Raw genomic sequence first — 14442 nt, 5'->3', positions numbered from 1 at the left:
ACTGTGGGTCAAAAAAATCTTCCTTATTGATTAAAGGTTCCTTCACATAAGCCTCTTGTTTCCCGATGAGGTTGTGGAGATGAAAATCATCAACAGACAAAATGTGTGCTGTTCTCCCACGTCTTTTCTTGTCATAGGGTTTAATGATTTGTCCAAGAAGAGAAGATATAATTTCAATTTTCAAATTTGAGTCCAAATACATGGTTGCGAAGGATAAGAGCAAAGTTGTTGTTTCCTTCTCTTGCGTGTGTTGTGTGTGGTTTGTGGAGTATGATAATTGTCTTTCACTTTAACTTCAATAAACAACAACTATGCAAGAAACCGGTTCTACATTCTTCCCTCTTGACATCATCAACAATTTGAAACTTGGTAATAGATCAAGGAGGAAGTGGAGCTCCAAAAATGCAAAATGCTTGTAATAATCTCTCCATTCATACTTTATTGAAACATACTGACTACAAATGTCTTTTATTGCTGTACTTAAGTAGGGGCGGGGAAACAATATCACATGTAGAGGAATTCAGGGGACATAAAATGTGTGCCTGAACCCAAAAAGACCTGGAAATGTACAGCTTGGAACCAAATCGGACCCGTCTGTTATTTGGAAACTGAGACCCGAGCACATGCAGAACCGAGAAATGCTAGACCTGAACCTGGTCTTGCTGTCCCCACTACTGTTGCAATGTTGCAGGTTCCAATACACATATACACAAAGACAGTATTTCCATCACTATCAGTGCTGTCTGATCCCAGACAGATCTTCTCAGATACACTTGGGTATTATACATAATTATTAAACAGACCCAGGAGTCGCAGTATTAGAACGGGACCAAATCCGGACCTGATCATATAAAACGTGGATTCGTACCCATCCGGTTCCCGGTTGGGGTCTTGGGTCCTAGGGTAAGGGGGGACCCTTAAAGACCAGTAAAAACAATTATATGCCTATCAATAAAAATAATTAAGTTATCTCCAAATCTTTCCCATTTTCCTGTCCACATGTTGAAATGTCCTTGAGCAAAAACACTGAATCCCTACTTCTCCCTATGTTTAGACTAGTGTCATAGCTTGCTGCCATTGGTGGGTGAATGGGAAGCTAATTGTAAGACATTGCAGTATATGAATGCAGTCCAATTTCCAGATTACCTTTCACCCCTAAGCAATAGATGACAGCTACAGAAATGAACAGAAATGTAAAATGTTTTGGTTTAAATATTCACTCATTTTTTCCCTCATGAATAAGCCAGCAGTATTTTCTTTCTGTTTAGCATTAATAAGATTTTGCCAAATGTCTTTGTCAACCTCCCCCATTGAGTCTAAATGCAAAATTGAGATGGGATGGGAATGGAGCTAAGGTACTCTCTCGGCTTTCTTACTAGTGTTGCGTGTGAGTCGTGTTCACCTGTCACAGAAACCTAGATTTAACATATGTGGAAATAAGATATGAGAGTTCACTTTCACTTTGACTCATGGTTTGGGTGTAATACAATCTGCACTGTGCTTTGACGTACAGCAACAGGTGACAGCTTCAACAGCGGCTGCTCTGTTGCCTTACTGACTTTTGTTTAAATATAACTTGAAAAGGGGAACATGTAAATGAGTGCTACCTTCTCATCAAACACCTCATATTGGACATATTCACATCCTTTACTTAAGTAAAACTAGCAGTACCACCATGTAAAATTACTTCATTACAAGTAATGACTCACTAGTGTTACCAGCAAAATCTACTCAAGTACCAGCAAAATCTACTCAAGTAATAAAAGTACATATGTTACATTATTCATTAATTATTACTTACTCATTAATATGTAATCTACTTAATATACTGCTGCATAGTTTAGTCTATAATAATATGATTTATTTGATAAGTTCTGAATATAAATTCTTGTTTGCAAAGTAACTGGTAACTATAGCTGTCAGAGAGTAAAACTTATCCATATTAACCATATATTCCTCTGAAATGAGGTGAAGTAGATTTATAAAGTATAGTTTCAAATGGAAATAAATACTACTAAAATATACTTTGTTACTTTCCATAAGCTGATAACCCGAAACTGTCTATAGTTTATGAAAGCATAAATACTGAGGTCCATACATACAAGTTTATTCAGCACAGTTACAGCGTGTCCTGTAAATACTTAGTGGGTAATTTTAAAAACACACTGTACATATAAAACTAATGACATGAAATACTTGAAGGAACAAAACCACAAAGCCTTGAAAACAAAAATATTTCTAAGCCATTTTTTATTTCTGTTCTGTACTTAATTTGTGATTTGTCACAAGGAAGGAAGCCCTTTCCTGATGGCTTTCCCTGTTATTTATAGCTACTGTTCATGAATCTGTGAGCTGCACACAGTTGCCAGTGGGTGTGCTTGGTTTGTTTACAGTAAGTGTTTAATCACCTTCCTGTATTTGCTTTGTCTCCAACTTTTTCTTTCTTTCTCCTCCCCCTCTCTCAGCTCTGGGGCAGATCATGCTGTATGTAGACGGGATGAACGGTGTCATTGGGCACACTGAGACAATCCAGTGGCTGTACACTCTGGTGGGCTCAAAGGTATAGCTGAGCATACACAAACCAAAACGAAACAAAACGAAAACCAGCCTCGACACATACACACTTGCAAGCAGTCATCAGCTCTGAGCTGGCCATTCATTGTGTGGTGAACATTATTTTTAGCTTTTATACCCAGAAACGCAAACACAAACACATCTGCTACTGATTGTATTCTGTGTCCTGACCTGAGGGTGGTGTCTTTTGATGGTTTTGTGGTATCTTCATTATTTTTAAAGGTACTCTTCTGCTTTGCACTGAAAGTATCAGTCTTAATTCTAGTGCCTAAAGCTCAACGTTGCCTTTTGTTTTGTTTTTTTTTGCTTAAGAAATGTCTCTAATTTGATTTATTTTCAATGTGGCCATATCATAGCACATCTGCAACAAATACACTCCCTACCTGTCATTAAACTTGTCAGGAAATTACATCAACGCTGAGCTATCTAAACGAAAGCACACATACCGGCTGCAATGTATAGTGCCAGATAATGGGAATCTGTAGTTAGGAAACAAAGACAACATAATATTCACAGACATATTAATAGAAAAATAAATAAATATGTTTATGTGTATTTCCTGGTGCCCAAAACTTCTAAATCTATTACACATAAAGTCGGCCTGATAATCTAATTACAGTCAGAGCACCATAGTATAACCATTGTAAGTATTGCTTCTTGCCACGTGAGTTAGTAACTTCTTACCCCCCCAACTCCAGTTCCGCCTGGTGGTGAAAACAGCCCTGAAGCTGTTGCTGGTGTTTGTGGAGTACTCCGAATCCAACACCCCACTGCTGATAGAAGCCATTACCTCTGTGGACACCAAGAGAGGTATAAATAACTTTCCTTACTCTGTAAGCCTCTGCTATTAACTGTAATTGTTTGGTTTCTTGCCCAGGCTGATATATAAGGAGGTGTGGTTGGGTAAAGAGGGACAAAATAATTCATGTTTTTATCTGTAATGGACTTATTTCCAGGCTGCAAGCCATGGTCCAATACTATGGAGATCCTGCATGAGAAGGATGGAGTGGACACAGAGCTGCTGGTCTACGCCATGACCCTCATCAATAAGGTGTCCCTGTCTGTCTTTGCACTTAATGTTTATATACTTTGTTATGATATACTTTTATGTACTGGATATAGGGAAATATAACCCTGATGTGACAGCAGGTACTTTTTTAAAGCATTTTCTTTTCTCATTCCTCAAGTGCTTTAATCCAACCAAAACTAAACAAGACTATGAAATGAATATGCAATATGACTTATCCTTTTCCTTTTCTGTTTGCAGACCCTTGCAGCACTGCCTGATCAGGATTCCTTCTACGATATGGTGGACGGTCTGGAGGAACAGGGCATGGAGACAGTGTCCCAAAGACACCTGGGGCGAAGAGGCACTGATCTGGACTTGGTTGAGCAACTCAACATCTATGAGGTTTGAGACACACAAAGTCATGAGATTGCAAGGAAAATATTGCAAGCTGATATTTGACTCTCATTAAAGATCAGATTTCAGCTACTAAGTGCTGCTCACATCCAGTGAATATGCAGTGTATACAGTATTTATAGTACATTTGCTTAAAACTAAAATTATCTGTGTGAAGCACCCGTCACCACTCCCACTTCACACCCAATCAACTTTTCCCCCAGATGACCCTACGGCATGAAGACGGCGACGATGACAGCAAGCCTCCACCATTGGTACGCCGGGACCGCCGGCGGGTCAGCCTCGGAGGCGGGGACAAAAAGTGTGGCCTGGAGAGGAGGCGGAGCCGCAGGGCATCTCTTGGGCGGTCCGGTCACGCCTCTCCCTGCAGTCCTGCATCACCGCAGAGAGCCGGCTTCCAGCCTTTCAGTGGACAGAGAGCTGAGGACATGAGTGAGAGGTGAGAAACGGAGGAGTGGGAAGAGTGTCAGAAGTTAAAGGATGATATAAAAAGTGACATAACAGAGCAGAGGGAAAAAGGGATTGTTTTCAGCAGGTATTAAGTATGACTAATGCCAAATAGTCAACACTCTTGGGATGCACATTTCTTAATGAGCTCAAGAGTGAAATTCTGACTGTCTTGTACCAACACTTTCTGCTCCAGTGCACTGTCAGGTTTCCTTCCATCCATGTAAGTTCAAAGGCCTCACTCAAAAAAGGCCTTTGTTTTCCTGCTGCTGCTCCTCACATACATGCTGTAACAGCTACTGGTGTGTCTCATGTCACATAAAGCACTCTGAGTGGGTTTTTTTTTATTCTGCAATGAAACACTGGTGCAGACTTGTGCTCCACTAAATGAAATATAAAAGTTCTCAACAGCCGCACCAACCGTTACGGTTTGCTTGTAATTCTAATACAAGCGTACACATTATTAAACCAGCACAGGCCTATTTCAGTGCCGTGTGTGAATGCACGAATATGGGAATTTGGAGCCGGTTGTAGCTGTTTACCTCAGGTAAATATTCCCTCTCTATGTAATCTCATCCGTTGAAGCTCTTTCACTCCCTTCATGTGCCTCCTCCCTTCATCTCTTCATCCTGTCAGTGTGTAACATGACCGACTATGTCCCATGCCTCAGCTAGTGTTAAAATGGTGTTTGTGTGTAAGATGTTAGCACACATTTGTATCCTGAAACAGAAGTGAAAATGTGTGAGAAATCCATTAGAATATGGTTTATTGAAGTAAGGGTTTGAGTTGTCCATGTCAGAGACTTCATCCGGCTACATATAATGCATGCACACACAGAAAAACAAACACAACTTTTATTGGCCCTCCCATTCGTCACACACACATGGCTCTGGTGTTGTGGAACAACACCTGGCAGCGCACGCCGACTCGACTGCAACAAGGCTCATCTGGTTTCACTAGACGAAACAGTTCGGCGACACTGATCTCAAGTCAGTTGTTCAGCCATGGCGTACTCTCCTCTTAGCATTCCTTTCCCTCTTCCTTGTCATCATATTTTGTCTTTGTGTGCATGTAAAAATACCTATCTGGAGGCATGGAGTGTGTAATGAGAAACATTCATCCCCGCTTTCTCCTACTTCATTTCTGTTTCCTCTCTTCTTTTGTTCTTCTATCACTGTATCTCCATCTGATAAATGTCATGTCAGTGTTTGTGGTCTTTGAGCATCATGAATGTTTGTGTGGTTTGGTTGTGCATCTGTCAACATTATTTCCACACATCAGTCTCATCTACCCCTTCATCTTCCCCCCTCCCTCTGTTCCATCTCTTTACTTCTTTATTGTGGTGATTTCCATTTGCATGCTTTTCTTATGTATCGCATCATCTCTCCCTCCATCCTTCCCTTAAATATTCCACCCATACGTCCATTCATCCACTGCCCCCTTCCCCCCACCCTCCACAGAGAGGAGGAATGTGAGGATGTGATAGAGGAGGAGGAGGAGGAGGAGGAGGAGGAAGAAGAAGAGACTCCAGTGACTGAGTCTGATTCGGATGAACAGGAGGGGGCTGATACATTGTCTAAACAGACCACCCCCAGGTATTTTAGGACATGGTGGTAACATGCAAATGAATTTCGGTCCTGTGGTCTTCTTATATATGTAGATAAAGCCACAAATCTATTAAATGTCTCTTTTGTCACTGTTTTCGGGTTGTATATCTGGTTGGTTTGATCTCCTTGTCGCTTGTGTACTTGGTAGTTATTAGTATCAGTGCAATACTCTGTAACCCCTGTGCACATGGTACTACTTCTCTTCTTTTCACAGTTATGCTTTCATCCATTTATTCCTCTCAATCCATTCCTCTGTTTCTAGCCCGGCTAGACATCTTCCATCCACAGTTCACCGAACAACCCTCCAGTCCATCACCGTCACTTCCAGAAAGGAGAATATGAAAGAGGAGGAGCAGCGTAATCGGACTGAACCACCTCCAGCACCCACCCTCCACTCCCCGTCTACCCCCACCTCCTCTCTTCCCATCTCCTCCCCTCTCAGCCCCCCAGCCCAACCCTCCCTTCTGGCCTCGCTGCTGGCCAGGAAGCGGTCCATTGTCACTGTCCCGGCTACCAAGGAAGTCAGCCCGCCATTGCGCGGCAGCTCCCGTCCTTCCCCCGACCGCCTCCCCTACCTGCCCCACTCACCCTTCCACCTCTTCTCCTACGACCTCGACGAGGAGCCCTCGCCCCCAGCTCCCTCCAAACCCAGTGAGGAGTCTCCCAAAACGACATCTCCCAGGTCAGACGGACAGCAGAACTCATTCTCCCATGAGTTCAAGAAGCACAAAATGCTTTCCTTGCATCTCTCTGATGTTCCACTTTTCCGTTTTCAGTTTCCACTTCTGTTTCTGGCTTTTATCCTGGCACCAGCTTGGATTTCTTTGCATCACTTTTGTTATTCGTCACCTCCCCTTTTCACCAGTTCTTTTCACTTCTTTGACTGCACGGCTTCACACCTTCAGTCCGTCAACACTGTTATTATCACCTGTTGTTCCTTCGCATCTCTTTTTCTCAGTTCTTTCACTGCGTGGATGCTCCACACTTGTTTGCAATCCTCACTTTTGTTTCCCAATGCCATGGCTTCTCCCTTCTTTTCAAGAGCAGCACAAGTACAGTAGTGTTTTCACAGATGCCTTTTTTTCATCTCTTCACCTGTATATCTGTAGTGTCACTTCTCGCTTCTTAGCTTCATCCTTTAATTAGAACTTTCTCAACCTTACTTTCTCCCTTCACTGTGTATCTTATAACTATTATAACTGTCTAGTATTATTGTGGTACTGGATAGATCCACACCTCACCTATACATATGTTATGATAATGCTATATTCAGGATGCTACCATTTACAGCCTTGTTCACAAATAATGGCACATATTCAAACAGACAGAGTTCCATGTGTTCACCTATAACATTCTTGAAATATGCAAATATGCTTACATGACTACAGTACACCTTTGCAGTACACCTTTGCAATATATTAATATTCCACCTTGTTATTTTGCATGTGGTACCAGAACCTTAAATAACACACCAGGCACTTAAAAAATAAAATTGTTGCATGCTTACTCTGGCTAAAGAGTCTTCTCAGATTCACAGTGGACTTTTAAGAGAGCAGAGACAGCCTGCCTGAAATTTTCCAGAAACATAAGGGAATAAACACTACAGCAGTTACTAATTAGGGTCACTCTAGTGTTGCACCAACAGCATTCCTGTTATGTAACAAGGTGTCACATTCGTTTCTTACCACCAGTTTTGCACACATGAGTTAGTCAGCAGGGTGTCGTGTAACTCACCCGTTTTCTCACCTAGGAATGGTGGTGTCGGGTCCTATTCCTCTCTCAGCACCCCAAGTACGCCCACCAGCTCCAGGTGAGAGGAGTCTGCAGCAACATGTGTCTGCACACACACATGAAAACATCCTACACTTGTGTACTGTAAACGTCCATGTGTGTATGGTTGAATAAACATGCACACACTCAGATGTGTATCAAGTGGACTGTGTGCAGCCTGGTGGTGCATCATGCTGATGACATACTGAAGTGAATGTGATCTCAGCTCTTGGGCTCCCTAGTTACTGAGCTGTTTCTATTTCCTCCATGGAGAATATGGTCATTAAAACCTAATTTATGGCATGTTATGTACATACTTACACATGACACAATGGTGCAGCAGTGATGCATTCATTTTGGAACATCATTTAAACATTTTATACGTGGCAAGATAATCAATAGATGATAAAGAAGAGAAATGTTTATTATTACACCGTGCTGAAGTAGTTTTATAATCCTAAATGGTGTTTGAGGATCACAGCATTACACTGACTGTGCAGTGGCGTAATCAAACATTTTTTTCCTTCTCTCTCTCTTTCCTCAGGCCTGCTTTGGGAGGTCTTCTCTCCTCTTCATATCGACAACACCAGGAATCTCTGGCAGCCGAGCGAGAGCGCCGCCGTGTGGAGAGAGAGGAGAGACTTCAGAGGATAGAGAGAGAGGAGAGGAATAAGCACAGGTGAGAGACTTACTTGGCATTATTTTTGAAAGCAGTTTGAGATAAGAGAATATAAAACATACAAATGAAATAAATGTAAAGGGGTACTCCAGCATTTTGGTATTGTATTTCCAAAATTGAAACAGCAGAGGTAGAAACATCCTGACTTTCTGTCTCTACTATGGGCCAAGCTCCAAAAGTGCTGTCACAATTTCCATAATGCAGTTTAAAAGTGTCTTTCATGAGACCCACCTGCCTCCTAAATAGGCTTGTACCTGAACAGAATTTTCTGTGTCGACTCTGAGTCACCAATTTAGTCTGTTTGATGGTTCTTGTTCTCATGAGCACCCAGCGGAGACTCCAGCAAATTACTGCGCCTGGCCAAGAAACTTTCCTTAAAACTGCTTATCATTTTCACACTTTGAGTGTTTCAGCTGCAAAATATAAAATTGACGACCATGCAGTGCGAAAGACATACAGTAGATACTAATATAGATGTAATAGATTACTATAGAATGAATATTGGTATGAATAATAGCAGGGATTAAACATGACTGCACAAATGGAAATATAATAAAATGAATTACAGAATAAATAGTATGCAAAATAAGTTAAAAAGTACATATGAACATATTTGGATTTAATATATTACTTACTAAGTGTACAGTAACAACAGTTACCATAGAGAATGAAGAAACAATTTAAGAAAAAATATGGAATTACTTTAACTACCTTAACTTAGCTTGTGTGCAGGATGTATAATATATATATTCACACTGGCAGGTCTACAGTCCATTATACTGGTGTAGGGTTTGATTATTAGGTTTTAAAAATCTCTGTTTGTGTCTGTCTCACAGTCGCGACTATGTGGATAAAATGGAAGAGGCCAGGCTTGCGCGGGATGAGAGGTAAGTGTGTGCACTAAATGAAAACAACACACACTCACAGAACAGCTGAGCCCACAGGGAATATGTTTCAGCCTGTGGTTTGGGAAGCTCGGTAATAGTGTAATTGTTTTCAGGTTAAAAAGGTGCCCTCTGCTGCCAGAGGCTGGGAGGATGCTAAACTGATTTTCTTTGCTCTGTCTGCCTGTTTTGTCCTATCTTAAGGAGTTGTATTTTAACTGCCAAGGGCTGGATTGTTTTGGCTGCATGCTGTGAGGAAATCAGATTCCAGGATTTGTCAAGCTTTTCACACTGAATGCACATACTTTTTACTTAAGCACAGCTACATTTAAACGCACGCACAAGAAGAATTTTCATGAGGCTAATAAATGTGTGCGTGTGTGTGCAAATGGGAATCACAGGAAGCAAGAGATTTACTCAAGAGGGTATGTGAGGTCAGATTTAAAATTCACTCTCTTCTTTTTCTCCTTTTCCTCCCTTTTCCTATTCATTTTCTTCTATTGACAGTCTATGTACTGTGCCAAGTGCTTTTCCTTTAGGCTTAGACCTCTTTCACCCTCAATTTAAAGCACCGTCGATACAATAACACACAGTGTCAGAGAGGCTGAGTGAATAGAAAGAGAGAGAATGAGCAAAGAAAGACAAAAGGAGTTGGATTCAGTAACAGACAGAAGAAACAAGACACAAGACAGACAGAGGTGGACAGAAAGCCAGGAAAAGAGATGAGCTGCTGAGTGAGCACATGGGAGATGTATCCACAGTAGAGGCTGATGTATTTATGGTGTATATGGGCGTCACGGTTATCAGGAAAACATGAGTTTTTACCCCGACTCACCTCCCTGAGGGACACATCTGTCTGACTAGATACTAGTACCGTAACACCTGGACAAAATGGACTTGCATGAAATATGATGGCGTTAATGACAGACAACTGGGTCCAAAAATGATTGTTAATGGCGTGCACACAGGAGTTGGACCGACACAGGATTCCTGAAGCATATAGCAAATATTTTTGGCTTGTTAAAGCCTCTGAACACAACGTTTTTTTCTCACCTGGAACTTCGGTTCAATTCCTCATCTGCACTATATGTTGCTAATTGCTTAGTTGCTGGTCTCAAAGGGCTAATTAGCATTTTACCATGCTGATGTTTTAGCAAGTAGCATTTAGCTCATAGCAGTGCTGTGACCAAAGTATGGCCTCACAGAGCTGCTAACATGCATAACATGGTCTTGTTCCTAAATATTACATAAATCATGACAGGCCATGTTATATCATCAACTTCATCATCATCATCAGCACCTATGGTATCAGTAATATTACTCCTGACTGGGTACATTTTTAATGCAATCGCAATATCAGCTCAATATTTGCTAATACATATGTGTATTTGTTGAGTACAGATTAGCAGACAAATACAGTGAACGGCTTATCAAAAAAGGGGTTTGTGAACATAAACAGTACTTACGGCGAGTGTCTGGTATGTTAGAGTGGTTTGCAAACGATCACTCAACACCTTTTATTTCTAAGGGTGTAGGGACACACAGCATATAGAAGGTTTTGGTCCAAGTTGAAGCACACAATACACACTTGGCTCACTCGCTCCATTTCACTCTTAATCACATGCACATACACTCAAACACACACACATATATTGGTATCCAGTTTCTTCAGACCTCTGAAGTGGCCTGATGCTAATGAACTCTGAACAGAAGCTCCACACATTCATGGTACGGTGGGAAAGAGGAGGGGTTAGTGAAAGAAAGAGAGAGAGAGAGGGTTGATTCAGTGCCGAAATCTCTGTTCTGGCCCGGCAGGTTGAGTGGTAAAGTTTGGTAGGGGGAGAAAGGGAGGAAGAGAGGGAAGGAAAAGGACATGGGAGGAGAGCTGATCGAGGCACATCTTGAACAGGTTTACTCTGATTCATTTCTGATGTTTGGCCTTTCAGCAGCCAAACTAACATTAACTTCTCCCCATCTTTCCCATTCTTCTCTCCTGTCGTTCTCCTTTCCTCTACACCCCCCCTTCCCTAGCTCTGTCTCTTCTTCTCTAAACTCCCTCTGGTTCCATATTTGGACTCATGGTGATAGCTGAGCATTTGGCTAGACAGGAGAGGAGAGGAGAGCAGGATGGTGAAACTCTTGACTGCAGGATTTCAGTGATGAATGCATTGAATGCTCTGTGGACGATTAATAGGGCAAGGTAGAGGAGTGAGGTGGGCTTATAGAGTGAAGAGGTGGCATGGCAGTTTTTGATAAATGCAAGTAAATTGGAAAAAGTGGTAACTAGTTTAGTTCAGGGCAATTTGGCAAACAGAGAACAGCACTGCGGAGAAAGGCAAGACAGAAGATGCATTGTCTCTGACTTTTTTTTGCCTGATCCTCCCTCTCTCTCTCTCTCCCTCTCCTTCAGGTATAAGAACGTGGAGCGTCTGGCGGCGGAGGAGTACGAGAAGGAGCGCGTCCGGGTCTCGAGGACTCGCCCTGACCTCAACCTGACCTTTGAACCCTCAGAGGCCTGGCCTTCGTCATCGCGCAGCAGCACCCCATCCTCTTTCGCCTCCCAGGAGGACACAGAGGCCGACCTTGAAGCCGGGACCCCCGCCACCCCCTACACGCCCTCTGAGACCGGTAGGACATCTGAGAATACTGCCATATATAGATGCTTTGCGTACAGTATTAACAAATAACATGGTGTCTCTGTGAGGATGTGAGTTATTAACAAGTCAAGATGATAAGATAACAAGAAGACTAAATAATGATAGTAGAATTATTGAATTTAACACAATTTAAATTAATAATCCTTAAGATTTTAGTCAGGGTTGATGTGGCGACACCAGTGGTTACTGTGGTAACAGGTTTAATACTATAGCAGTAACTAACACTCCTTGAGGAGCTACTTTGTCAAAATTGAGCAACTGTAAATCTTTTACAGTGCAGACAAACAAACTCAATCAATAAGAAGTCGATCAATAAGAATGGCAACCGCAATCTGATTTTATGCTGCTCCAGTGAATGGCAGACTCCACTACTAACAATGAAAATAACCATGTAGAGACGTAACTACTGGATGTACGGTACATATATTGTATAGTTATTGCTAAAAAATACAGACATACGGAGCATCAAAAACGGGCAATTTGACATCAGCATATCATAACTTTAAGGCTGTGTGTGTTAAATTTCTCGTTGTTCAGAGCACTTGTATGACTTTTAATTCTTTGGGGAATTATAATTAAAACCAGAAGGTTGCCAGTTCAATTCCCAACTGTGCGCCCCAAAGCAATCATTCTTAACCCTAAATTGTTTCAGTTTGCAGCCTGCCATCTAAATTAGCATGCAGGCGTGAGCAAAAGAAGGAGAGCCGAGACAGATTGTGGAAAAAAAATGAGGGAGAGAAGGGGAACACCATCGGGGGGTAAGAAGAAAAAAAACACAGGGAGAGAGAGGATATGGGTGAAAGGGTCAAAGGGGTTTTTGAAAGACCTTTTTGAAAGTCTGATGCCAAAACATCTTTTGTAAGAAAACAGCCTTGTTTTGAAGCTGAGTACATGCGCAGCCATGAGCCGAGGTACTGCAGCTCAATCAGGCCTCACAGTGTCGTGTTATTCTAACCCCGCCTGCATCACTGCATGGACTGTACTGTTGGGTTACGTGTTTGCACCATGTACATGAGTGTGTTTTGACGTAAACAGGAACTTAATTCTTCATTTCCTGTTCATATCCTGGTCCTGCAACAACCTGGCTTTCTCTACCTGCCACATTGTTTACATTAGTGTATGGGTGTGTGTTTTTGTTTTTCTTGTCAATGTGTGAGTTGATACAGTAGTGTCCCTTTGGCAGCCTGAACAGAGACGCCTTTAAAATCGAAGACAGCCGTGTCACATGTTTCAAACAGTATTTTACCGGAGATAAGTCACTCACCTTACAGTGTGTTTCTGTGTGGGTGATTGCAGCAAGTCTGATCAAGGCATGAGACAGTAAACCTGCGTTTAAAGTCAAACTTTTTTTGTGACAGGAGAGGCTGATGACTCCAGTGCCAGTGTAGAAACAGAGGAAAAAGAAGCCACTGCTGAAGAGGAGGAAGAAAAGAAAGTGGAGGAAGAGGTAGAAGTGCAGGAGGAAGCGGCAGCAGAGAAGGAGGAGGAAGGCGAGGAGTGCGAGCAGGAACCTGAGAAGGAGAAAGAGGAGGCGGAGGAGGACAGTGGCATCCTGAGCGACAAGGAACGACAGAATGAGGAAGTGAATGAGAAGGACAACTGCTCGGCCTCCAGCATCTCCTCCGCCAGCAGCACTCTGGAGAGAGAGGAGAGGGGGAGCAATGAGAATGGTGGGTAGTTTTAGACTATATGGTGATCAACTATTCTAGTAATATTTCAAAGTTTATTTTGAAATTGCTTTTAAGGATTTTAATCAGCTATCATTCTCTTAAACTCAAATTATCAGCTGTATTTTGCTATGTATTATTTCATTATTATTCTGTTTTCAGAGAGTATTACTCTGAATATCATGTGTAAAATTGATAGAGTGCCCCAATGATTGTAAATGTACATATGCATTATATATCATAATGTTTTTGTACTTCAGTTGACATACTAAAATAGTTTGATCTAAAGCCTCCTTCACAATGGCTAATGGCATGCACTCTTTCTCACATCCGTCTCTCCTTTTTAACAACCTCCTTCTCAGGCTTTAAGGAGGAAGAGGTGAACGAGCAGTGCAGCAAACTCATCAACAGCAAGCTCTTCATGCTGGACATGCTGTACTCCCAAAACAAGAAGCCCAGTGATGAGGAGGAGGAAGAAGAGGATGCGGAGAAGGGAGAAGAGAAAAGAGAAAGATGAAAGAAGAGGTGGGAGGACAAAGAAACCCAGCGGAGGGACGCAGACGGGCAACTGGCCGGTGACCAGGAGGACGACAACAGGTCTGACAAATCAGACCACCGCGGGACCATCCGACCGTTCGCCGAGCGGTTTGGAGAACTGATCAAGGACCTTGTTTCGCCCCACCCCAACCTGGAATGCCCAGCCAACGAGCCCCCTCCTCCCCCACCCAAAAAGG

The 14442-nt window shown here is 42.2% G+C and overlaps 1 protein-coding gene across 1 annotated transcript in view; it reads left to right on the top strand.

Moving 5' to 3' along the window:
- Positions 1–14442, top strand: part of fhod3a (formin homology 2 domain containing 3a) — a 58494-nt gene that overhangs the window by 34584 nt on the left and 9468 nt on the right. Inside the window, 11 exon segments of the mRNA XM_035682037.1 lie at positions 2466–2560; positions 3273–3384; positions 3531–3625; positions 3842–3985; positions 4201–4436; positions 7802–7861; positions 8366–8500; positions 9337–9387; positions 11795–12012; positions 13400–13711; positions 14071–14442. The exon segment at positions 14071–14442 is cut by the window's right edge and continues 41 nt beyond it. Of these exon segments, the coding sequence (XP_035537930.1) occupies positions 2466–2560; positions 3273–3384; positions 3531–3625; positions 3842–3985; positions 4201–4436; positions 7802–7861; positions 8366–8500; positions 9337–9387; positions 11795–12012; positions 13400–13711; positions 14071–14442 (1830 nt within the window).

This window comes from Morone saxatilis, unplaced genomic scaffold, assembly GCF_004916995.1.
Source record: "Morone saxatilis isolate NCDOM2014 unplaced genomic scaffold, NCSU_SB_2.0 Contig9, whole genome shotgun sequence".
Classification (NCBI taxonomy): domain Eukaryota; kingdom Metazoa; phylum Chordata; class Actinopteri; family Moronidae; genus Morone; species Morone saxatilis.
The sequence above is the reverse complement of the archived record's forward strand: the minus strand, read 5'-3'. Positions and strand labels throughout refer to the sequence as shown.